Below are 27271 nucleotides of genomic sequence, written 5' to 3' on the forward strand. Positions count from 1 at the left end.
TAAAAAAATCTATGAATACCCATATAACACATACCCACACAAATATAAATACATATATAGATACACAGAACAAATATTTATCTCACGAATAAGAAACGCAGAAGTTACTATCTTTATGCTACCCGCCTCATTGACATTCTTACACATGTATTTTGTGTTAAGATAGAATAATAGAAATGGATGAAAAAGTTAATTAAAATATTTTGTTGTCATGTTACTCTTTCCATAACCTTTTGTTTACATGTGAGTCTAAGTAATCATTTATTCCCAAAACTAGTTTATGAAAAGAATGAACCATAACTTTGTTTGACCATGTTATTATTCTTCCATCCTCGCTATTTCTTGTGTTTATCTAAGTTAAAATCAATTGTAGTAAAGAGAACGTATTGAAATAAATCAATTGGAGAATTGTAAGAATATATCATGAATTTCATTATTCATAACTCATAATTTCTGCTTCTTCAAGTCATATATTTGAAATTTTGTCTTTTGATTATTATGAATATGACCTTAATATTTCATCCTCAAATCGATTAGAATTAATAATAATTACTATTTTTAAAATATTTTTTTCTTTAAATATCGGATGATTTTGTTTTTAAAAGAAGTTGGAATGTAAAAAAGAAAATATATTTAAATTATTTTTAGTTTTGATTTTGAAATGATGCAGATGGTTTTATATATAATAAAAAAAAGAAAAATAAGTATATTTGGAATAAAAGGTGACAAAATTTTATTATTTTCTTTCAAGCCACTTTCTTGTTTTCATGGTCTATGATACACGAAGATTTTATATATATATATATATATATATATATATATATATATATTAAAAAGGAAAAATATATTATAATTTTTATAAAAATAATAAATATATAATTATTATTGTATAAATTAAAATTATATATATTAAATTATTAATATAAATTATAAATTATTATTATTATAAAGAAATTACTATTTTATAAATTAGCAAACATATGTATATTAGTGCGCCTGTATGTATAATTTTTTTTTTAATTTTTATAAAAATTTAAGTTAAAAAGAAAAATAAATATATAATTAATTTTTAAAATAGTTATTAAATATAAAATTAAAAAAATAATATATGTACAAACAAAAAGTTTTTAAAATAACAAATAATTTTTTTTTAAAATAATAATTAAAATTAAATTATTTATAAAATAATTAAAGATAAAATTGAAATTATAACAATTTTTTTATATATTATTATAGATTAGATTTTTGGTTGAAAAATCGATAAGTATGTGCAAGTGTGATATATGGATAGATACCTAAATTAAAATATAGGTTATGGTAAATAGTCTCTATTTTCACTTTCTTTCCTTTTTACTCTCTTCTTTATTCTCTCCTATATTTATTCTCTATGAGAAATATAGGTTATTGAAGGAAGAAAGAAACCGAAAAAAGACAAGACAACGATGCAATCAAGGCTTTCTCTACTTGGACTCTTCTTCTCTTCCACTCCTCTCTATCTACCTTCATCTTCATTGGAGAATCCAAAACACCAACAACCTTCCTTGCTTTTTCACTCCCCAATTTCGACCACCTCGTTTTCACTCTCTCCATTTCTGTCAAACTGTCTCTGTCACAGACTCAATAATTGAACTCAACCCACCAAACCCTTCTCAATCACCCAACAGGAAGAATCACAGTACTCCCATCAAGTGCAGGGTTCTTCCACGTGCTGCCTGAAAAAAGTAACAATTTCCAGCGTTTGTTCTTGGTTCACCCCAACCCTGTAGTTTTCATCGCTATTTCGATTTTTGGGCATGCGCTGAAGCGTTCAAGTTTTGATTTTTATTTTGTCGGATCGGCATGGAACCAGAACATTCTGATTCGAACATGCTGTTGTTTCTGCCTGACGATGTTTTCGCCGTAGTTTCTGGCTTCCTGTCGCCGAGAGACGTGTGCAATCTGTGTCTGTGCTGTAAGAGTTTGAACGCTCTTGTGGCCTCTGAGAAACTCTGGCTCACGCAATGTGACGATTTGGGCATAGTGCCCCATAAGGACCTTGTGGAATGGAGAAAGGGTGTGGCTTCTTACAAGGCGCTTTGTCGGTTTCTGGTGGGTGTGAAACCATTGATTGGAATATGGGTTCACCAAAATCCTGAGCTTGGGAACGTGGTGTATGTGATGCCTGGTTTCGTCTCTGTTGTTGGGTGCAGGATAATTCCCCAGGAGCTTGGTCCTTTGGGGATTGAAGAGGGTCCCATACTGTGGGCTTCTGTGTTTGAGGTGGTTAGTGATTATGATGGTTCCATGATGTTTTTTCTTCATGGGAGGGAGAAAGGGGTGAATTATGTTTATCCCGGTTCGGTCAAGCTTACAGATAAGTCATGTAATGTACTGTTGCTTGAGGTTGAACCTGGGGGTTGTAGCAGTGTTAGTGCTTTGTTGCAGAGTAAGAGCTTTGTGCATTACTCGGGCTTGGAGTCTTCATCGTCGAGGAAAGTTTGTAGGTCGATTAGTGATGTTTCTAGTTCACAAAGGGTGGTTGGAAATGGTGAAGGGATGGTTGGTTTTGGGAAGTTAGCTTTTAGTGATAGGAGAAAGTTGCTTGAGGTTACTACTAGCCATGTTCGACAAAAGGTCCCGGATAAGATGATTGGGCCATTGTTTCCTAGGTTGAGGGATGATGAGGAGAATTTTCAGAAGGATCTGGCGCTTTTGTGGGAAAGAAGATCACTCCTTAGTCAAATGTACAAGGGTGGTAGTGGTGAGGTTGATGAGTATAAGTTGAGTTCTCAAGAGGCAGTTGATCCAACCCAGTTGGAATTGGGTGATGTTAGGGCGAGATTTGACCTAAGGTCTGTCTCTCATCCTCTGCCTGAAGAGGATGGTAACACTCAATGCATCAAGAGGAAAGGCCTTAGGGGATATTTCTGGAATGGCATTAAGCAAATGCTTGGAAGATCAAATTCAATGAATGGCAATCATTCGGTTTCCAAGAAGCTTATGTCAAGCGGTGAGATTAGGCATGCACGGCTTCAAGAATTCCTTAGATCGAGTGACACAGTAAGGCTAACCTTAAAAGCATCAACTGTGAAGCTATCTTCTTACCGGGCATGGCCAAATATGCACGACAGTAGGTTTGCCCTTTACAAGTTGCCATTGCGAGTTCCTAGAGATGACCAAGAATATGCTGGTTTATGGGGAGGAACTTTTGGTTGGCCTCCTGGAAAACCTTCTGAAGACAAGCCTGGAAAGGCTTTGTTCTTTCTCCTCCTCTCTTATGAGGAGTTCCAGGGACAACAGCTTCTCATTGCAACCAAAATTTTGGAAGGCACACACTATGTTTTGCACCCTAATGGTTCAGCAATGTTCACAGCAAATATCAATGAACCTTCGTCAGAACCCTTTCCCTGGGACACTGATGCAGACTTGGTTCCTGTGAATGTCAACCATGCTTTTGTGGGAGAGGGTATTGCAAGTGGTTATGGATTCAGATACCCTGGATCAAAGCCTGGTTCCCTCTTTGTTTTTCAAAATGGCATCCTTGCTTTCATGTGGAAGGAGTCAAGAATTGTTTTGACCTTGCAAAGACTTAACTTACAAGAACTATTGAAGAAGGGTGAAAGGGTATCTTCTCTGCCTCCGGTCACCAATTTTTCATATCTGACAAAGTCCTACTCGAATGTGTTTGCTGGCCTCCCCAGCTCTTCCAATTTTTTGTCTTCACCAAGGTTGGCCTTAACCACCTTCTTTTCTTTAAACTTTCCCCTCAATCTGGCATATCTTATTACTTTGTGGTTTGCTAATATCTTTTGGAATTAGGAATTTTTTGGACTTGTCACTTGAAGTATTGATAGGATGCCATTATACTTCCCTGTCTTCTGAGTATCATTCTCAAAGTTGGTTAATTTAACATACTAATGTACACCTGTCATCTGTTTATTGTTATTATATTGATCTTGAAAAATGACTCGTGCTGAAATTTTATTATATTTAGGTTGGCTTTTGGGCTTCCAAGAATATTAAAAGAACTGTTGTCACCAAACAACTTATCTGCCTTAATAGACTCCTTTTCTTAGTACAACAAGCATATATTATCCTGCTTTGGTAGCATGATAATATTGTCCCCAGTTGCAGATGGATTATCAATTCATTAGTTCTCTATTGTGGTTTTTGGATGTGTCATTATTTTAAGGTGTGTTGTTGTTGTCTTGATGTTTAACAATAATCTTTCATAAACTAGGAAAGTTAGAAGAATAATAGGGATCATCAAGTTACTAAATTTACTGAAGATTAGAAACGTATCAGTGCAGCAACAATTTTGGAATCTTAGCTTATATGTCTACATCAATACGATCAATCTAGTAAGGAAAGAATGTTGTCCACAAATCTGACGGCAGGGGCAGCGCCAATGTAACGTTCCCTCATTCAATGTATTGAATGCACTGTAACATCATTACTTAGTATTAGAACAATGCAAGAATTGTATTGTATCTCGATTAGAGATGGTGTCTCACAAAACAGAAGCCAGAAGATAATTACATATCTATGCCTCTTTTGTTGTAAGATTCCCCTATTTTGATTCATTGTTTTGTTATCTCCCTTTATAGTGCTAGAAAATCTGAGATGTATGCAATTGAAATCATTGGAAACTGATCCTAAATGCTGGTTACAATTTACCAGTGTAGACCATTCCCTTTTTAACATAAATCTAAGCCCTGATTTCATGTTTCTGTACAGGAATGGACAATAGTATTGGGTGCCCTTTTGATGTGGGACCAGATTATGATTGACAATGAATATATTCTACAAGCTGTTGGTGACTGAGGGAATTACATTGCTCGTGGCTGTCACAGAGTAAATTTTCCCTGCTATGATGTTTTCATGTTACTGCTTCTTGTGATTTGACAAGTAATGTATTATGAATTGCTTTTGTTGTGAGATAGCATCCCATGTTCTACAGGAATATCAGGCTGTTTGTTGTGCTATATACTGAAGAATGAATTGAGGATCTTCATAGTCTTTCTCTCTACATTTGATATATAATTTGACATGATGTTGCAGACACATTAGCTTTAAAACATTTTTTTTATTTAATTCTAATTTGTAAATATGAAAACTAAACTGATTTCATATCAGTTTGCAGATAGCCCCAGCTTTTTTAGTTATTTGGACTGCACAGGTAACTAGTATCACAAATTCTAATGAAATTTAATATAGAGCGTATTTATAATTTGACCTAAAAGTTTACCAACAAAAGATGAAAGAAATTTTGATAACTCCTCCTGAAATTTATTGAAAAAAAAATCATTACTATAAAGTTGTGATTGAAGTCTATGTCAATGGTCGTAGTGAGAAGTAAAGCAACTTTAGTGGCTTCACCAATATGAAGATAACTCAGAAAAATGAGAAAAGGATAACTTTATGTTATCTTCAATTTTTCCCGTTCATCCCAAAATGATAAAAAAATAGTTAGTAATTGATCAAGTATTATTGTTTACAGCGAAAATTATAAATTTGTTAAATTATTATATTTTACAGCAAAAAACTATAAGCAGTTATCTAGTCATTAAAAAGCTATTTATAATTCAATCTTTAATAATAAAATAATCGAATATCATTTTTTAAAAATATTTTTACTGTACTTTACTTCTTTTCTAATTTCTTAAATAAAATTATTTCAATTTTGTTTGTCATTAAATCTTTTCGTTAGTGTAGAGGGTTTTCTCTTTTCACTTTCATAATTTTTTATCTCACATCCCTAATATATAAAAGGATTTGATATTATAAAACTTTACAATCAATTTTAAATTATATTCTATTTAAGATTAATCATTGTCAAATAAAAACTTTCCCATCTAATCTAGAATCTAGTCCAAATGTTCTTTTCAGAATTATTTCTCAAATAATTAGGACTTGGGAAATTTCCTTTCCCAAAAACTCTGGCAACTTAGAGGTACATATTCTCTATTTTGGTTGTTAGAGTTCATAATTTGAACTAATAATTTGAAATCCCTTGCTTTAAGCTACAGGTTAGGTTTGCCAAATTCACAAATCTCATGTTGAAATGTATTTATCCATAACTCATTTAGAATATCTAATTTAGAAGCTTTTGAATTTACTTCATATCATATTTTCTAGGATGTGTAAAAATTTTAAAACATTAATTTTGACGTTCCATATGAAAAAATATATATTTAGAGATAAAAGTATCTTTCTATTTAGAGATATCAAAATGGGTTTTAATCTGTGAGTTAATATATAGGTTAGAACCATGTTTTGTTGAGAAATTTTCATTTTTTTCAAGAGTGGGTTGAACTGAATTTGGCTCACTTAACTCACAGGTTAAATGGGTTCGAGCCGGATTGAAGATGGGTTGCGCAACAACAATACTATTAATTATTTGATTAACTAACACATTTGGTCCTTATTTTCGTTCCGTTTTATCAATTTAGTTCTAATATTTTTTTTTGTTCAATCAGGTCTTACTTTTCGTCAATTTTATTCAATTTGGTCTTTTTCTACTAACGTTGTTTAAATGACTATCGATAATGAACAATGACCGTCACGTATCACTTGGTGGTTTTTTTTGTTTTCTTAATTTTTTTCAATTTTTCAATTTTTTTATTATTTTTTAAAATTTTGTAATTTTTTAAAAAAATGTCCATGTGTCAACTTAATAGCATGCTACATGTCAGAGTTAATGTTTTATATTTAATTTGGTCCCCATATACGTTATTTTTGTTCAATTTAGTTTCATTTTTAAAAAATGGAGAAATTTTGTCTCTCTCTAAATTGAGACCAAATTTAATTTTACAGAAATGTTAAAATTTTTTATTAAACATTTTTTGTTTAGCACATGCAGGTCTTTAGGGGTAAGACAAGTTCTTGGCCAAACATGGTATTGAGTGGGATTTTTGGTCCAGTAAAAGGGAAACTTAGGACTTTTGTCATCAAAATAGAAGTATTCAGCCTTAGTTGACCTGATAACTACATTAAAGAATCATGGCTTGAACTTCTTAAACGATTGGGTGTAAGATGCTAGCAGGCAATGGTGACTCTACCATCCAGATCGGGTATTGTGATATTGCATGTAATATTGCAAAAACACCTGGTGTAAGACCCGAGAAATTTAAATAATTAAATAAATAATTATTTAATAAATGCGGGTAGTGAGAGCCTTTATGTCATTTAATGCTAACTTTCATGACGTGGAAAAGTACTAGCTTACGTGGTTGAGAGTATTTGGTTATGTTGAGAGGACTTGGGTTTAAGTCCTATGTATGCCAATTGTGTGATTATTTTGATGGTATTATTTTTATTATATGTTTGATCATGATTGAGTGGTTAGAAATTCCTAGATGTATAGGAATTATCAAGAAAAACGAATTAGCTTGATGGTTCTGCATTGGTTTGGTAATTGCATGGTGGTGAGTTTGAATCTTGGCTAGAGAAAAACCATAACATATTTTTTTATGCTTTGCTTGGGGAACGAATTTAGGGAGATGAAGAGCTAGTGATAGGTTCCAAGAATCTGGACACAAACAAAGAGCTTAATTTGAATTGATTAGCTATTAAGGACCAATTAAGGAATTGATTTGAATTTTATTTTATTTTAATTTAATTAATTTCGTTTAGGGCTGGTAAAGTGAGGAAAACCAGCCACCAAACTACATTGAGACACCACATTGAGAGTGGTTTTAAGGACTATAGTGTGAGAGACCAAAGGGAGGACATTTAGATCAAGGAGAAAGCTATAACGGTTTTGGAGCGAGGAATCTATGTTAGGGGAGTTTCACTTCGTTGTTAATTTTGAAGGTTTATAATTGCATGTTGTGATGGATGATTTTAATGCATTTTCTGCCATTTTCACTAAGTTTCTTCGTGTTTCTGGAAATTTCCAAAAATCGCCTGGCGATGTTGAAGGCCCTCTAGGCGACTCATGCCAGAATCAATTTTCTGGGTTTTTGTCATATGAACCACTTGGCGGCTATGTGTTGTCCGCCAGGCGACGCGAACTGGTTTGCCAGTTCCTCGTGTTTTCGTGAGTTTCGTGATATTGATGATGCTTGAATGAGTTGTTATATATAATCGTGTATTTGTCTATGTATTTACGTGTCTGAGATTGTATTATTTGATGGAATAATTGGGTGATTTTACTATGTGGTTATTGCAATTGGATGAACTGTTGAAATGATTAACCATGAGGGTGATGTTGAGACTCGAGATTGGATGAGAAACCTTGAATCCAAATTATGAATTGAATTATTTGTTAAGATAAAAAAAAATGTACGAAAGCTTGAATATAATTATATGGCCAGACTGTGAAATTGCATGAATGTGTATGATTATAGGGGGGTTTTGCGTCTTGCATTTGTGTAGGAAAGCTTAGGAATTTTCCAAGTTTGCAAGCCCCGCCTGGTGGTACTCGAGTTGCCGCCAGGCGACGTACCAGTGTAGAGTTGCACTATGGTTTTGTTCTTTCGCGTAGGTTCTGGAAAATTTGTTTGGAATATTTATATGCATAATATGAAGTATTGGACAAGTAGTATCGAAAATGGAATTTTTGCATGAAAGATTGATTAAGTATGGATGAATATGTGATACTTGTGTAAAAGAGGGTAAATGGTGTAGTCATTGTTAGGACTGTATCAGTGAACCTACCTTGGTCAGGAATTCATTCATGTGCCACCTATAATTTGGCTTTATCTAATAAGTTATGCATTATTTTGGTGAAAAGGAAAAAGTGTGGAATGGAAACTTGGTATAGTGTGTGTGATTGCATGATTTTAGCTTATGAATTCAAAAGGTAATTATTGTGTTATTTAGATAATGTTGTGGTAATATGGTATGTTTGAGTACTGTGTGTATGCGCAAGTTGTGATGCGGTAGGTATTTTCATGGCACTCTTTGCTTGAGCAACTAAATGGTGTAATAAATTTATAATGCTTGTGAGTGGCTGGACTGTATAACAATTATGTTATTATGATGGTTCCGCCAGGCGGAAGCAATCTATCAAAGACTAGGAAGGTACGTGGCGCCTGCCGGCGTGCGGTTCCCACTAGGCGGCCTGGAGCGTAAGTGCGCCTAGCAACGCGATGTGTGGCGCCAGGCAGTTTCGAATGCAATGATGGATTACGCGAGGGATTCTACATAACTTTGGATGGAGGTCTTGATGTGATGCCTTGTTGGGGGCCCAATTACGAGTGCAACTTGTATTGGGATAACACGCGGTCACTCGAGGTTGTAGCTTGGTGATTTTAGAGGTCTAGTGGAGTGTGCATGATTGTGGCTCATACGGATGGGTTCCGAAAGATTGCCCTCCTCGGTGATATCCGACGAGTTTGGTAGTCTTGGGACAAATACGAACCGCAGTCCGTATTATTTGTAGAAAACTCCACTTCGTGTTGCGGATTGTAGCCGTGACAAGTTCACTCCCACGTGTGGACTATTAGGTGGTGGCCTATAGTCAGAGGGGCGAGTAGACACTCGTGGTAGCAATGATCGATCAATGTAATCATCAAAGGGTGTATAATCAAGAGGCGTTCAAAGGAGGAGTTGGGAGTTTGGGACTGAGATTGGAGTGTATCAGAAGTGTTGGGGGTTTTTAATTTGTTATTTTAATGTACCTTGTGTTGTATATTTTAATTTTGAGCTCACCCTATTTGTGTGTGTTTGGCGATGATCATGTAACTCGTTACATGAGAACAAATGTTGATGCATGTGAGCATGTGGATACTTAGAGCTGGAGTGGGGCCAGCATGGGAGTTCTTACATAGAGATGCTTTTATAGGTTTTATGGATTGTTTTTGTAATTAGTGTTATGATCCGTTTTATTATTTGTAATAGTTGAACGCCTTTATGGATTTTTTTTTGTATTTGGTGCGTTTGAAATAAAGTTTTAATTTTTCTTGTGTTTTAGGAAAAGGATTTCGTTAATAAATGCAATTATTGATATTTTTATTATTTAAAAAAAAGTAATTTCTGGTTATGACATTACACCTGGGGAGAATGTTTCAAACGGAAAACCCAACAAATAAGTCTAAAAGCTTGTAAGGAGACCTAACTATTCGGGTATAATTGGCTAGGGGCTACGTTCAACACACTCAGGACTCCCATCGTGAAGTCATCAAAGGGGAGACACACATGCAAGTCCGTAACTACGGTTGTGATAGACACTATTCCAACTCTTGACTCGTTCTATGCTTACGATATGTTCATTCACAATGTCTGCTATCATCTCGACCCTTTTACATAAAGTAGCTATGACAGAAGACCTTTTGAATCTAGATAGTGGTAACTTCACTCTAGGATCTACCAACTTGTACTTCGGATGATGTAGGGCCAAATACCCCTTGACACCATCAACACAATCGTTGTCCCTTTGAGAACTAAGACTATTGGTAGAGTTTGATACATTCCACTCTTCCACCGAATCACTAAGCTTACTAGAAGAAGATTAAGCAGAGGAGGAGAAGGACATACCTAGGGCGTGACGTCCTACGGCTAAATTTCAGATGGGGATGGTTCACTTCTCAAGCAAGATGCATAACATTTTACCCTACCCCTATTTATAGTGGTCTTACACTTTCCCACACAAAGGCAACAACACCGTTAGATCCAACCTCATTTAACAGTGGGCATGGCATGACTCTTCATATTGCCATCATGCCATAAACCTCGAACGAAGTGCAAGCGTGACCCTTTTCCTCTCACCTAAAGTCCCTTATGCCACAGATTGCTAGCTCTAGAGAGTGCATGGTATCGGGAACATCACGATACATGCCTTTCCTTTATTTCATCTGGCTCACACAAACTCTTGTTGTTCACAACGAGCTTGGGGGGGGGGGGTTGGTGTACAAGGTGTCGAGAACATCTCAGCCCATTGGGTTCGAGTACCTCTTAGTCCATGGAGACCGAGTACGCCTCGACCTAGTTGAGGGCATGCGCACCTTGACCCGATGCAAGGACGAATAATGTACAGGCATACATATATGGATAATCAATCTCAAGCAGACTATGGAAATATAACACTCAAATGATTATTAGTATTGATGAGAGAATGAAAACGACCTCGAAGGTAATGAAGTTAGGATGGAAGCCATGTCATATAAAATAAGGTTCAGTGTCCAAAGGTAAGGACATCTAGTCTTGACTCAGGTCTAGTATATACACAATATTGAGGTGTCATTAACTTGAGCGTCAGAGTGCCTACAGGTACCCACTCTCTAGGACCGTTATCCCCAAAACAACTCAAAGACGAATTCCGAGGAGAAGAGGCGGAGGACAGAAGACTCTTGAGACAACTTTGTTCCATACAAAAATAAAAAGTATTTACTTCGTTTTTTTTTGGAAAGATGCATCGATTTTTTAACTTTCTCCACACATATGCGCTTCCTAACAATTTGTCATTAGAACCAAACAGTACCTATGTGACTTATGATTGTTCATCGGATAAATTTGTGCAAATTTACTTTTTGAAGATAAAGTTATAAAAAAAGATAAATTTTACCAATATCAATTTTTTGTTCAATAAATGAGAGATTTGCGATGAATAAAATTTATTAATATATACGATAATCATTTTTCAACTTTTTAATTAAAATATTTTTTTAATCTATGAACTTTATCACGTCATTCACTAATTTTCATACACTTTCATCTTAAATCCTTTCATTTTTTTATTATCTTTCATTTAATCCGAACAACATCACATTCACCTCCTTTTCCCTCGAAATCTACTTTCTTAGCGATGTGTTCACTTGTGAAGATTTAATGTTTAGAGGATTAGGGAGACATGATTTGAAGGTGACAAACGTGTTCACTTGTTCGTATTTTGGAGCAAGAAAGGAATGAATTCAGGGATTCTCTGATTTTCCTATATCTCCTCACATGAGCTGATTCGAAGCTGATTAATGTTAAAATATCATTATACCATTAACTCATTTATACTTTTTATTTACGTGTGCATTTGTATTTCTCGTTTATTTTAAAATTACGCTTACAACAATAATTAATACCCCAAATTTCTAAACTATTACAAAAAAAATGTAAATAATTTTTTTATTAAAATATTTTTTTTCAATTTATTCATTTAAATATCTTTTATGAAATAAATCTAACTCATCTAAATATAATTTTAAATAACTTTCAATATCAAGAACAATTTGGTAATTTTTGTTTTTCTTTCAATTAAACTTAATTTATAATATATCACAATAATCAAATCACTCATAAACTTTTAAAAACTTCATCTCGAGATCCACTCACTTTCTCCCCCTAATCCTTTAAAAGTAATAACACAAAATTTAGCCTCTAATCCACTCAAATATATAGGAATCCATTTCTTCTTCTTTTTGATTCCCTTGTTTTTCTCAAAATAGGAATAGGGGAATAATGAAAATATTTGTATGATTGAAAGAGTATTTTCAATTCCTATAAGATACATAGAATATATTACACTACTAAAATATAATAGAATCAAGATAGATTTTCTATTTGAGCTCAATTAATTAGTATTAATTTAAATGACATATTTTCATTCAATAGTTTCAAAATTCAAAAATTCAGGTAGAAATAAACAAGGTTACTTGGATCCCACTCAATTTTTAGTATCCCTAGAGCCCACTTCTTCCCAATAGGGAAAAGGAAAATGAAAAAACTACCATTAAAGTAGCCCAAGCAATACTTACTATATCAATGTAAATTTTGTCTCCTATCTCTATAAATATAAAGGAACTATTTCATTATTTTTTCAATTTTTTTTATCCCCCTCTCCTCCAAACCAATCCTCACAAGTGAGCAATGGAAAGATACCAAATTGACCTTGATGTTGAAACTAATATAAAATTATATTTAGATGAGTTAGATTTATTTCATAAAAAATATTTAAATGAATAAATTGAAAAAAAATATATTAATATAAATAATAATAATAATAATACAATATATTTACATATTAAAAATTTTTGGGTTAAATATGTTTTTAGTCCCTCAAGTTCAAGTGAAATTTGAAAATAGTCTATCTTCGAAACTTTTGACCAATTTAGTCCTTCATATTTAAAAATGCGTGGATTTAGTCATTTTAATCAAATTTTGTTAAGTTTATCTTATGTTTGAAGTGCATTTCATGATAGTATTTGAATTGTTTACACCGTTTGACATATTTTCTCTTAATGTTAACTCAAATATTATCATAAAACACTTTTGAAATGTCAAATAAATTTAATAAAATTTGGTTAAAAGAACTAAATTTATGCATTTCTAAAGATAAAGGATTAAATTGGTCAAAAATTTTGAAAAAATTCCAAATTTCATTAAATCTTGAAGAAAAAGACATATTTAACCTAAAATTTTTTTGATAAACAATTTGTAAATTTGAATATTAATTATTATTATAGCAAGAAAGAACATATTTTTATATTATTATTAATTACTCTCAAATGAGCACAATAGAAAAAAGTGGATCAAATAATCTTATTATTCCTCTTTTCTTTTGGTATTAAATACCACGAAGTAAACTCATGTTTTACCTTAAATAGTATTCCCTTTTGCACATTAAATCCGTGCAGGTGAACACAAGATACATCTTCACATCTATGACAGCCTTAATGATTTATCATACATAACATATTTTATGAACTACATACAAGTTCATTTAATTCATCTTTGATTACAAAAATCCATAGTACCATCTGGATTGGATTTTTTTTTTAATTATATTCTGATTAAACAATTATATGAACGAAATTTGCATGAGAAAAAAACTCTCAAATAATCATTCCTAAAAAATTAAAAAATAATGCAGGATGAAAGTTTGAAGATTTCAAGACTGTGAATATATATATATATATATATATATATATATATATATATATATATATATATATATATATATTTTATGATTTGATTCAAAATAAAACAGTATTACAGGGAATCCATGACCATTGAGACTAGTAGAAGATGTCTCTCACACTGCCTTTCCTGTTGACCTTTCTCGCACTCTCTCAGGCTCAACCACTCTCCGATGACCCTCCGCCACCGTCATCAACCGTCTGCATCATCGGCGCCGGCATCGGTGGGTCCTCCGTCGCCCATTTCCTCCGTAAATACTCCCCGGAGTCCACTCCAGCCACCGATATCCGAGTGTTCGAGCGCAACGGCGTCGTCGGGGGCCGCATAGCCACTGTGACGGTGGCGGGGGAGACCTTCGAAGCCGGAGCCTCCATTCTTCATCCTAAGAACCTGCACACAGTGGATTATGTGAAAATTCTGAACCTGAAGGCCAACGAACCTGATTCGGATTCCCTCTCTCTCGGCATTTGGAATGGGAAAAAGTTCGTTTTCAAAACTGTTACTCTCAGTACCAATGTTCCCCTCATCAATAAGCTTCTTGAACTCCCATTTGTCGATACTCTCTTATCGCTCTTTAATTCCGCTCGCATATTCCTTCGCTACGGCTTCTCGCTCTTCAAGATGCAAAACTTCGTTGAGGTATTTCAACTGTTTAACCGTTATACTTACTAGGTGATTGAGTAAATTACTCAGTTATTTAATTACGTACTAAATGAATCTTTGTCAAAGGAGAACTTGTTTAGAAGTATAGATACAGATTTTACACGTCAAATAATTCATTTTTAGTGCTTAATTTGCATACACAAGTGTACTCCTCATCAAATAAAAAACTGATTTGCTGAGGAATAATACAATCACACACACACACACACGAGTACTCACTTGGCAACACAAGCTGAACTAGTGAAGAAAGACTTGAATTTCATTTCTACAGTACACACTATTAAAAAATATTTTTACATAAATATCTAATAGGGATTTATTTTGTTGTATAAACTAAACTCTTTCTTAATTAACAAATTACCTGTATTTAAGTTAACCCCAAATATGTATTGTTTCCTGACGAAGCTTTATTTAATTTAGAGTGCTGTTGAGAGATTCTTAAATTACTATAAGGACACTAGTTCGAGACCCATTTTTGAGACTGTGGATGAGATGCTGCAGTGGGCTGGTCTATATAATCTTACTACAAGGACTTTGCATGATGAATTGGTGGATGCTGGGTTGTCTAACTTGTTGATCAACGAACTTGTCACTGTAAGAATTCCTTTGATCCTTTCAAATGTATATCTCAATCACTATTAATGTTTCGGTGATTCTGCTGAGTACATTGATGGCACTATTTTGGTTATGATTTGCTAGCAGCAGCCATTGTGGTAGACTGGTGGTGCTTTGTTGAAGGATTGCCATTGTTTAACTGTTAACAGAGTTACAAAACTGTTTTTTGTGTACATTTGACAGAAGACCTTTTTTTTGTTTGGTGGGGTAGGGTGGAGGGAGGAGAGGGTTATTAAACTACCTACTTAACAACGAACAATTTGGGGAGCCATGAACCCATGGTCAATACTTCAAAAAAACCTGACTAGTTTTTCAGGATTTCTGTGTTTCCAATTAATATTAATGGTTTTATGTGGAAGTCATTGTTACCAGAGAGCAAACGATTTCACACCTATATAATAGATCAATGTCTGAGATTTAAAGTAACGGATCAGAAGATGACTTCGTTTTATATATGCAGGTCATCACACGTATTAATTATGGCCAGAGTGTCTCCATGAGTGGGTTGGGAGGGGCAGTTTCTCTCGCAGGATCAGGCGGAGGATTATGGTCTGTCAAAGGAGGCAACTGGCAAATGGCCGCTGGACTGATTAATCGGTCAGATGTTGCACTACACCTGCTCGAAGAAATAAAATCTGTTGCTGACCTTGGAGAATTTTATGAACTCAACTCAACAAAAGGAAACAGTTATAAATGTGAAGTTGCTGTGGTTGCTACACCATTGGATGAGTTAGATATTCAGTTTATTCCCCCAATTTCGATTCCTGAGAGAAAATTGCAGCACACATATACAACTTTTGTCAGGGGCCTTCTGAACCCTGTGAGTATTTGAGACTTGAAGCATAAAATTACTGACATTAGTATTTTCAGTTTTGTATATCTTCTCCTTTTATGGTGGTTGGTGTTACTTCTGATGGATTTGCTTTCTTGTGCACTAGGCATATTTTGGTCTCAAGGCTGTGACAAAAATTCCTGATCTTGTGGGCACAGTAGAGGATCCTAGCCTTCCATTTTCATGCATTGCAGTTCTTAAGAAGCACAATGAAAAAGAATCCACTTATAAATTATTCTCTCGTCAACCAATGGAAGACACATTACTGGATAGCATCTTCAGGTAATAATATATGCTACTTGCTAATTAATTTTCCGTTCCTTGACACTGAAATTATACTACTGATTGTATACCAAAACCTTCTTTACAAACCTGTTCCTATTGGAAAAAAGATCTAGTCCATAATAATAACAACGTGGGTTCTAACAAATTATTGGAATTTAGCTTCTCTAAAATGAGCACCTCCTTTTATAGGATAAAGAAACTACTCTCAATCGTTTATAACAAAATCAATTTTCAATGTTACGTGGACATATATAACAAATGATCTGTGTTGAAATTGAAACATCAACTGCTGATTCTTTTTTTCAACTGATACTCACTTTAAAGAGCCAAACCCAATTTTTTAGTCCTAAGGTGCAAGTTGGACACATGGTTTTGAACCTGATGTTGACATTTACTTGTTGAGCTTTGCATTAACTGTTGAACTTTCTCTCAAGTGTCGTCCCGTTTCCCTCTCTCCTACGAAAACGAGAAAAAGAAAACTTGAACAAGGTTGTAATATTGTGTTGATTGGTATCACTGGCAGTGTGAGGAAGGAGACTATTCGGATAAACTGGGCAGCATATCCTCATTACCATGCCCCAGAAGTATTTGCACCATTTATATTGGACAAGAGGCATCTATATTACGTAAATGCATTTGAAAATGCTGCTAGCACCATGGAGACAAGTGCCGTGGCAGCCGAGAATATTGCCCGACTCATACTTTCAAGATATTTTGGCAAAGAAATTGTGAATTCGTCCAATTTGTCTGCAACTTCTCGAGGAGAGGGTACTCATTTAGATTTATGATACATTGATTTTAATTTGTAAGATATTGATAGTTTGGGTGATGTTGAAAGAGTTTATGTAAATTACATCTGAAAATTTGGATAATCATACAATGTGTATGTACTGGCCGACAAAAAATAAATAAAAAATACTCCCTACCAACAAAAGAGACTCATTTGCCTGTTTATTAAGAAAATGGAGGGAGAGGTCAAACTTAACACAATGTGTACACTTTGATACATACGGCATACACACAAAATACCCCCATCCCCTTGTATTTTATTGATTGACGATGTGTGTTAATGTTAAGATTCCAATTTCTAATACGGATTCCGTCACCATAGGGTTGGTTTTGTACACATATCTAGTAGTGTGCAGTTCTTCTTTTCATTTGCAGTAATTATATTTATCTGCCAATAATTTCCTTTAAATCCTGATTTCTAAGAATGTTATAATTGCGTTTGATGCTTAAGACGTTCCTTGAAAAGCCAGACATGTTTAGTTTTTATGCTTAAATTTCCACTTCAATGGAAACCTTGCATGTTGTTGGGAAATATGGTTAAAATTGCAATCATGGGAATGCTATGGAGTATGGAGTATTTTTTTTCCTGTCTATTTTTACTTTTGAGTACAGAATACCAGTTTAATTTTAATTTGTTTTTGTTTATTAAGTTTTATACTGGAAATAATGAAAGTAAATGTTTATTTCTATATTTTTATAAAAAAAAAATATAATGAAAACTATAGAAAGTAAAAATAAAGAACTTTTTTCTAATTTTTAGTAATCATGGTATGGGTATAAGGATTTAAATCTTGGATCAAATGGTTAAAAGACAAATCATTATCACTAATAACACTTTTTTTCAATTAAAAACATTAATAAAATAAACATTTTAAAAATGTATTTTTAAACCACATAACTTGATGAGTTCATAAATTTCTTAGTTAAGGAGTATATACCAGTATTGATTCATTGAAAAGTGTGAAAATTCTAAGTACTTCATGAGGAATTAAGCTAGTTATCACCTCGAATACTCCAAATAACAACACAGTTGCCCTTTTCTCCAATCAGGGAGGAAGAGACAATATTCTTATTGATGAATCGAAAATATGTTGATACATGTTGAAGAGAAAAGAAAAAAGATTGAACTATATTATTATTCGATAGAAAAAGGACAAATGTGTTAAGGATTGTTCTCCTACTTGTGATGATGTTTGGAGGTAGGAGATATTGAGGGTCAGTTGAGCGCTTCCTTTACAATATGTGTTTGAACAACTTCAAGCTTAATGAAATCTATTTGGTACTTTTAGTTTAATTTTTATTTATTTACTTTGAAGATTTCTATTGTTTCCTTCCATTTTTTGTAATTGGTGTTTGATTAAGAACGGTTTCTAATGAATTGTTGTAAAATAACTTGTTCAACATCTGATATCCAACTTACACTTCTCCCATGGAAGAAAAACGTAAGAACAAATTCTTAGCTTGAGACGCATTAAAGAACTAAGAGGATCTTGAGTCTTCATACACAAATGCTTAACGTATGTTTGTGGAAATAACTCTTTTATTACTTACTAAAAGGAAGCTCACACCATAAGTTTGCAATCAACTTTTCAGATGGGAGCAATTTATATAAATGGTTTCTCACATTAAAAATATAAAATATATAAGTATAAAATTAATGTATAATCTTCAAGCAATTCATGTTCAGTTATATTCTGTTACAATATTTTTTAAGAAACGCTAATCAACTCATTATCTTATATTTTCTACTCTCTTTTTTGTTCTTGGCCTATCGCTACTCGTATTCATCCAACGAAAATTTGCTTCAAACAACTAGCACTTTGCTTCAATACCTAAATAAATATATTTGATTAGAGAATGAGTCAAAGATTTAAAACAATGAAAATTAAATGATTTTAAAAAAACATTGTTAAATATCATTTAGTTTATGTTTTAATTTCTTAAAGTTAGATAATGTTGTTATAAAGTTATTTTATGACATTTATTGGGATTAAGTAAGCTCCTAGTCTCGCCGGAAAGAAATCCTATTAAATTTGGTATCACTATTTTTTTTTCCCGTGTTTTCTTTAAGCCAGCATTAAATAAGTATATAAATTTGATTTTGATAACTATTCTTCTATTACACATTAGTTTTCATAATATCACATACATGTTCATATTGTTAATTCAAAAGTAATCAAAATCAAACTCATATTTATTTATTTCTCTATTAAAAGAAAACACTGAAAAAAATTTTGAAGTACCAGTTTTGGAGGTAGTAAACTTTTTTAATCCTAATTTAACCTTATTTGTTTAGGTTAATAAGTATTTTTTTAGCTTCTCGATCTTTAACTTTAATGATAGTTATAGGCTGTTTTTCAGTATATAGCCATTGGTTTCTTATCACATGGCAACCTTATAGCTGATGAATCAATGTTTCTACAAGGACAAGGAAACAACATCATCAACCAGGTATTTCGGGATATTATTGGTAAATATTATTGGTTAACCTTGAAGTATCTGACGTAAATAATGTGAAAGTAGTCGAAAAAGGGAAGAAGAGTGGAACAAAACATATGATTCAGTCTATAGCTCTTGTTAAAAGTCATGTATAATTATACATGGAAATCTGTACAAATTAAATGCCACTGCAGATAAATCAATCAAATTCAGTAGCTGCAGAAATTTTGCAAGAGAAATCTATAAGATACAGGCAAACACAAAGTCATATTGCAAGCCTTGGTTTGCAGAGCAATTGGCATGTTTTTGGTCGCAATGTTCTTCAAGCTGCCAATGGTTCCTCCATAACTGTTTGCATCATAAATAATTAATTAAAAGTTAGATAATTTCTTTTCTTCTTTTATCTCTGCTTTGGAAGTGGACAAGAAGTGGAAGATACCTTTTCTTTTAGTAGATACTTCAGCATCACTGGTAACTGGTGCTTTGGTTGGGACATCAGGAAGATCCAACTTTTCTTCGATTTCTTCATGAGCTGAGTGAGGAACTTCAGGAAGATCTTGTACTGTAAGCTGAAGCAACAAAATGAACTCTGTCTAATTTCCATATCTAAGCCTCTTTGATTCAGAATAAAAGTTAGAAGTAATTCCAAATTATAAGAAGTGGGAAAACATATACCTGGATTTCCAAGTCTTCAAATTCTGCTAAAATCTCTTCCTCATCTTCTGCTGATAATTTCTCGCCCAGTACCGCATTAATTTCCTTCAAATTCAACAAAATTATGGCAACCATCAGTGAGCATCAAATGTAAACAGGGCATATGAAAAAAATAGTAAACAGAAAAATAGCAGCCAAATAATAATAGCACTTTCAAGGCCCAGTTTTATCAATCTTGGATAGCAGAAAATGGCAGAAAGACAACAATCCGCTGTATCATATAGTGGATAGAAACGTAGGAAAATTGTGGAAGTTACAAAGCAGCTGGAATATATTATATATACCAATTATATATGTATAAAAAAACTGTGCTCTATGTATGCATATAAAAGATAAAATACGTACAAATTGGCATAATATTTATTCAAAATTTCAATTAGGCAGAGACCCGTCATAAGCAGGAAAACTGAAGTGTAACCACAATAGTAAAGTCAAACTCACATCTTGATAGGCTTTAGCTTCAGCAGTGTCATCCATAAGTTTCTGAACATCGTCAATGTTTATCTCACTTTGTATGGCTTTCATTGCATCATTACCAGCCTTCAAACTTTCAAACACAGCCTTCTGCTTGCTTGCCAGTTCAATATCTGCTAACTGAAAAAGAAGATTGTTATAGGTGTATAATCAAGTAAAAAGACAGTAATGTTAATGCACAAAAGATAATTGTAAAGCCATATAAGATGCAAACAGGTAGCAGTATAAAATGAAACAAAAACAAAGACAGAATATATAGATGACAGAATAATAATATAAAAATATTACTTGCTGCTCAACATTTATGAGCCAAGTATCAACTTGCTTCAACAGTTCTTCTTGTGTCTTCTTTTTCTTCAGTGCTAGCAAGGCCCTATCCTTCTTCTTTTCACGAATCAAATCTCGTGCAGCCTGTTTTTCTGCTTCAATAACTGCATCAAGCTGGAAAACACGAAATGATAGAAAAAGTTGAAATATCATAAGAACGGAAACTTATTGAGTAGGGTATATATTAGTTAAAATTTGATGAGACAGGAAATAAAATGTGCAAGCATCATCGGCATTCTAACAGAAAATCTAATTCAACTGGCTACTCTTCCTATCATCATACTTGTAAGCCTCCTACAGAAGTTTATTTTCAAGCCAACTTATTGCATTTGTCTTGACAAGTTAGAAGTTTTGCTGAATTACCATGGGGTAAGAAACAAAAATGAACGAAGAACAAAAGAAAACAAACGGTAAATAAAATCAATGCCTCTCTAGACTTCACCACGAAAGACATGCATGAAAAGTAATGTTATCAGTTATCAATTGCAGATTGCAGAAAATGGCAGAAAATGATTTGCTGTTTCGTAAAGTAAATAGTGTTAAATATTGATATATATGAGTGTGTGCGTATACAAAAATCAATTTGTATAGAAAACAAATATAGAATACATAAAAGTTAGCATTACATTAACTCAGAAGTTGAATAGGCTGAAGAATTGTCAGAGATAATAGGAGCATGCGAGATGCATTCCGCAACCAGTGGCTGCTACAGCACACAAAGTTGCAATCGAGGTTTCAAAAAATTCCACTATACGATAGCTCTGTAGCAGCTATTTAACAACACCGGTAAAAAATGCAATTAATAGCAACCACACACTCTCAATCTCATACCACGATGCAATTTCAATTAGAAGCATGCTCTATAAACACAAAAATTCAAAAACATGCTCTATACCACGATGCAATTAAAAAAATGTGTTGGTCTAGCTTGGAAAGTGATAGAAATTGGATCAGAATTATGGAGAAACAAAGGAAATTCCCCTGATTAGAATATGATTGCAGAAATTCAAGGTCTCCCAATGCAAAAAGGCCTCGATCCTCTCAAATGACAAAATAACCTTCTCTGAGTCCCTCCTTCTATTTATAGGCAAACGCCCTATTTCTTATCCAACCCCCTCCTACAAATTCACATCCAACTAACTAAATCTAGCAATGCACCCTCAACTATTTACCTATCACAAAATTCAGCTCATTTATTCTTAAATTGCAAGTGGAAATCATATTAATTTGAATGTATTAAAGTGCAGGACCTGCCCACTGATTTTGCATCAATTCTTATGAGTTAGTTTCCACGAGTTTAACATGGATAAGAGATTGTAACATTATGAAAGCGTGCAATGTTTGGTGTTATATGATATATTTGGTTAGAGGCTTACATCAGACATAGCAATTATATGCATAGCTGTGAAAAAACATTTATTCATCGGAACTAGCCATGTAAAGATCCCAAAAGACCCAAATTCATCTATGTGCATCTTTATTGATCATATTTTTTGCCCTATTGTCTTGTAACATAAAATTCAATCACAGAGAAAAAAGAAATGATTTTTGGAAAAAGAGGGAAACCTTCTGTTGATATTGCGCGAGTTTGCGTCTCTGGGTCTTGAGAGCGAGGATTGCTTTATCAACCTCGGTTACCTTTGGCTTCTTCACAAGCAAATTACCCATAGATTATTCTGATCTGAATTTCACTCTCCTAGCCTACAATCGTCTCTTAATTTGTGCTTGGACTTCAATCGAATGATGGTTTATCGATGATTATAGTTCTGTTGGAGCTGCCAGCGAGCTTTAGTTTTACCAGACCAAACACACACTTTTACAGGGTTTTGGTCCTTCCCTGCACCAACCTGTTACCCTAAGGAAAAAAAAAAGAAAAAAACTCACTGTGATTGTTTCTCTTTCTTCGCTAATTGAGTCTATTATGAATGAAGATATCATATTTAGGAGTTTTTATTTCTCTTCATCTCTCCTTGTACTAATCTTTATTCTTCAATTGAAATGTAGTATTTTTTTTTAAGTTACTATTAGTTAAACATAATAGTATGTAAATTACTTATTATTAATTTCAAAGTTAATTTATAGGTTTAAAGATATTAATATTAATTTATTAAGGAAGTTAATAATAAATAATTTATATATATTATTAATGAAAATGCATGTACTATGTTCTTGTGTGTATTTTTTTATTATAAAAAATTATTAGTATAATAATTATTTAAATACATGCAATTTCGCTTGTATACGTGACAAATTTTGTGTTAGTGTGTCTATTATCTGTTGTAAGCAAACTAGAGTTCTACAATGTTTAGTTTAGAAATGAATTAGTGTCTTGAATTCTTTTTATTAATATTTTGCAAACGTCTTTTGAATCAATAGTACGAGGAGTTTGAATTTCCTCAAAAACTTGCTTAGACGAGTTTTGTGCATAAGTTTTTAATTTTATTTTGATCATTTGTTTCTTTATTCTTTCCATTTAATAAGAGATAATCTTGTTTTGTGCCAAAATAGCATTGAGTATCCAGCTCCAATATTACTTTCTTGTAAGGTTGGCTTAATGATGGACTTGATGATCACATGCTCTTAATGCATCAATGATGGTTATTGCTTCTTCAACATCTTTAGTCATCATATCCTCCATCTGTGTTTTAGGTCTTGATGTGAATTGCATCATGATTCAAATGGAAGATGATTAATGTACTACTTTGCTATAATTTCTACGTAATTAGTCTATTTAAATAATGACCCAAATTGTTTGTAAAATTGGTTGGCCAAATTATGTTTTTGGTTAATCAATTAATGGACTCTAGTTTGTTTTTATTTCAAGTTGTAATAATGGCCTAATTAGCAACCAAGTCATCAGCCTTAGGAAGGTCAAGAGGATGTATAGTTGAATGTTTTTGGATGACTTTTTGGTTGCCTCAATTTCAATTACAATCAGTCATTAAGTAGTGGGATCATTAATAGCTTAAGTGGGATGTAATTGCAAGTTATAGGTTTTTTGTAATTTTTATGGTTAAAGCTTTTATATAACCTGGATCATTTTTATCAATGAAGACAAATTGAGTTTTGTTCCTGCAGAAGAACACATAAGATGAGTTAGGCACAAGTGTCACCTTACCATGTAATCCGCTATCTCCTCAGTTGGTCTCTCCCCAGTTGATACATGTCAGCTTGAACCCAGGAGGGGTTACCTGCAGAAGAGTCTCCAAAGCTCAAGTAAGTCAAAGCTCTCAGAAAGTCAAATCAGTGATTAATGAATGCGTACCTTTAATTATTGGGTTCCATGCGTATTTATAAAGCATTAATGATGTCTGGTTATCTCGTGGGCCGGGCCTTGACTTGGGCCCTAGCTTGGGCTGTGAGTGGGCCTGGGCCCTAATCCAGGCCCTTAAGGCCTATTGAACGCGGGGGCTTCCATTTTACTAAGTCTTCAAAAGCGGTCTGATTCGTTTACTTCTTGACTTGTCAGATGTCGTCCTTGGCCGCATATTGTCCGTGTTGGCCACTTTGTTGTTACTTTAGCCTTTATTTAGTTGAGTTTGAGTCCATGGCGGCCCAAGTCGTGTACTTGGGTTGTCTCTAGCATGTACGTGAGGGTTGTCATTTATATGGTTAAGTTGACCAGGTCCGGTACAAGTTAAGCTGACTCGGCCTAGGTTGAATACTTGGCTGCCTTGATGCATTGTTTACTTATTTGGTTGAGTTTGGTTAGGTGTGATACAAGTTTTATTTAGAAATATTAGAGTTTATCTCTTTTAGCTTAGTGAGAGTGATTCTCCTAAGTTCTTGAGTGATTCAAGAATCCCTGAGTTTTACCAAAGGTCCTTCATCCCTTTGTGTGTTTAAAATCTTAGGCTTATCTTCCATCCTTGGAAGTGTGACGTCTCTCAATTTCCACTCCATCTTCTTATCAATTTCCATTTTCTACTTTTAAACCAATTTTCAAATTTCTTGCTTATTAGCATTCCAACCTGGATAGATTTGTAAAACGAATCAACCCCTTTGGATTTACGTCAGGTCTCAACCCGTTGCAGAACATGTTTAGTTTATCCACCTCATCAATGCCATGATTTGGGCATTGTTTTAGCAATGACTTGAATCTTTCCCAAGCTTCATATAGAGGCTCATATTCACCTTTAGAAAATGTTGTTATAGATGATTTAGCACTTACGTACTTAAATGGGGGTTGGGGGGAATCTGGTCAGAAATTTTTTCTTGACATCCTCCTATCTATTTAGGCTTTCATTATAATGGGATTGCAACCATGTTTTAGCTCTTCCTATCAATGAAAATGGAAGATTCTAAGGTAGGTTGAATCCTCATCTTCATCATTTACTCTCATGGTGCCAATGAGTTCATAAAAGGTGGATAAGTGGTTGTAGGGATCCTTGTTGTCCAAACCGTAAAACTAGTTTGATGTGATCAAAGACAACGGACATGGCTTCATTTCTATTGCTTCTGTTAGTATGACTATGCTTTAAGAGTTGTTTAGGTCTAAGATTTTGAGCATAGTCTTTAAATCTTCTTCTCGGTTCAACATTATCTGCCATGATTCTTTCTTGAGGTTGTTGTGTGATTTCTAAAGTGGATGACTCCTCGTGATGCCTTTCTTGTTTCTTGTGTTTTTTAGTCCGATTGTTGTTCCTTTTTGTAGTCCTCTTGATCTCAAGACCAAACAATTGATCGCTAGTTTGTTTCCTTCTTTACATACAAAAACTAAAAGGAAAAGTGAACACAAAAACGCAATTTCTAAACTAGGATAAAAAAATTACTTTACAAATATAAACAAATTTACAATAAATCCAAATGATTACAAATTTCTAATTACAATTGAGTCAAATCCCTAATAATGGTGTCAAAAGCTTAATAGCCATTAAATAAAGCAATCACACTAGTAAGTGCACTAATTCAATTGTAGTACAAAGTGTCGTATTCACAGTGATTTGATCAATCTGTATTAAAAAATATAACTTTATTTGGATTCGTGATTTTAAATAGATTGGTTGTAAATAACCGTTGTGATCCAGAAGTTCAAGATTAAAGCGGACAACTCAATGAAATTAAACGTGATGAGATTATATTTTTCTCCCTATTCTTAAGCACAAATATTGCTTTATTGAATTACCAAGGTTCATTTATTGTTTTTGAAGTACACTAATGTAGTCTTATACCCATGTCTGCAGCCTAAGACCTAAAGTATTCAAGCTTAATGCGATTACTCTATCCTTGATGAATGAACATTTACATTAATGATCAATAATCTATCATCAGATAAAGCATATAGATGCATGTCTGTCACCTAACAACATTAAATGATCTAATTGGATCTATAACTTAAACTAGCTTTTGTCGAATTTAAGTTAGATGAGGTAGATGAGTGATCAGTTTATCAAGCAATATGAAGCAAATTAAATCACTAACATATGAAAGAACACTTGAATAAAACAATAAAACAATACCAATACACAAGTTCAGATAGCTACATCCAATCCCAACACTATGAAATTCAGCACTCATATTGATACTAACATTGGATCCTAGGAGTGGTTGCCTTTCCCCCATATCTCTTCTAATCTAAGAAATATTACAAGTGAAAGTGCAGGAGAAGTCCTAGAGAAAAGTCTAAGAATCTGGATATCTAAAACATGGAGGTTTGTTATGTTTTCATAAAAATTCTTGTCTTGGCTGCATCTCCAAACATGGTGGCCAACTTATGAGTTTCCTTCCATGATGGGTTTCCTCATAGTTCAGGCTCTCTTTGTGATGTTCAACTCAAAAGGTTTCCTTCATGAATAGGTTTCCTCCATGGTTAAGTTCCAAAACATGGTGCTTCAGATTGCTTCATGGTCAAGTTCTCCTCGCGTGGCTTAGATACCAACTTTGTTACTTAAACTATAAAGACAAAATTTGAATTATATTGAAATCGCCTTTTAGCGCTCAAGCTATACTTCTAGGGCTCAAGCTATTTGACTCTATTTTCTTCCAAAATGCTTTAATTCACAACAAAATTGCATTAAATCTCCACACATGCTTCTATCCAAATGCTTTTAATGAATTCTAAATTAAAGAGAGTGAAATATCAAGTTCATGAAAGATAATTAAACAATAAGTGTCAAAATGTATGTGAATTATAAGTAAAATAGGCATTTATCAATGGACCAACGCAAACCCTCATCTTCTTCTTCTAGAGGCATGAATCCTTCTTCTTCCTCAACCCATTCACACCACCATGGATTAGCTCTACTATCGTCGCCAACTACCGCCCTTATCTAGAGACACTACTGGTGCAACTGTCACTAATGG

The 27271-nt window shown here is 33.6% G+C and overlaps 3 protein-coding genes across 4 annotated transcripts; 2 read left to right on the forward strand and 1 right to left on the reverse strand.

Moving 5' to 3' along the window:
- The first annotated feature begins 1406 nt into the window (after positions 1–1406).
- On the forward strand, positions 1407–5043 carry LOC114163257 (F-box protein At5g39450-like). Of its 2 annotated transcripts, XR_014984667.1 has the most exons (3): positions 1407–3707; positions 4220–4538; positions 4717–5043. XR_014984667.1 is itself a non-coding variant. In XM_028047449.2 (2 exons), the coding sequence occupies exons 1-2, from the start codon at positions 1840–1842 to the stop codon at positions 4727–4729; spliced, it is 1881 nt and encodes a 626-aa protein (XP_027903250.1). In that variant the 5' UTR covers positions 1410–1839; the 3' UTR covers positions 4730–5043. The 2 variants fall into 2 exon arrangements, 1 of the variants encoding a protein (XP_027903250.1); XM_028047449.2 differs by lacking the exon at positions 4220–4538 and having other exon boundaries at positions 1410–3707.
- An 8852-nt stretch (positions 5044–13895) lies between these two features.
- FCLY (farnesylcysteine lyase) lies at positions 13896–17159 on the forward strand. The gene is made up of 5 exons (XM_028049580.2): positions 13896–14469; positions 14914–15087; positions 15569–15928; positions 16047–16222; positions 16749–17159. The coding sequence occupies exons 1-5, from the start codon at positions 13939–13941 to the stop codon at positions 17011–17013; spliced, it is 1506 nt and encodes a 501-aa protein (XP_027905381.1). The 5' UTR covers positions 13896–13938; the 3' UTR covers positions 17014–17159.
- A 2397-nt stretch (positions 17160–19556) lies between these two features.
- LOC114162239 (vacuolar protein sorting-associated protein 20 homolog 1-like) lies at positions 19557–22886 on the reverse strand. The gene is made up of 6 exons (XM_028046066.2): positions 22535–22886; positions 20930–21082; positions 20609–20761; positions 20129–20212; positions 19893–20022; positions 19557–19801 (listed from the first exon to the last, which is right to left on the reverse strand). The coding sequence occupies exons 1-6, from the start codon at positions 22634–22636 to the stop codon at positions 19776–19778; spliced, it is 648 nt and encodes a 215-aa protein (XP_027901867.1). The 5' UTR covers positions 22637–22886; the 3' UTR covers positions 19557–19775.
- Between the last annotated feature and the right edge of the window lie 4385 nt (positions 22887–27271).

The sequence above is a fragment of the Vigna unguiculata genome, chromosome 9, assembly GCF_037176805.1.
Source record: "Vigna unguiculata cultivar grain cowpea cultivar isolate G323 ecotype 2 chromosome 9, ASM3717680v1, whole genome shotgun sequence".
Classification (NCBI taxonomy): Eukaryota; Viridiplantae; Streptophyta; class Magnoliopsida; order Fabales; family Fabaceae; genus Vigna; species Vigna unguiculata.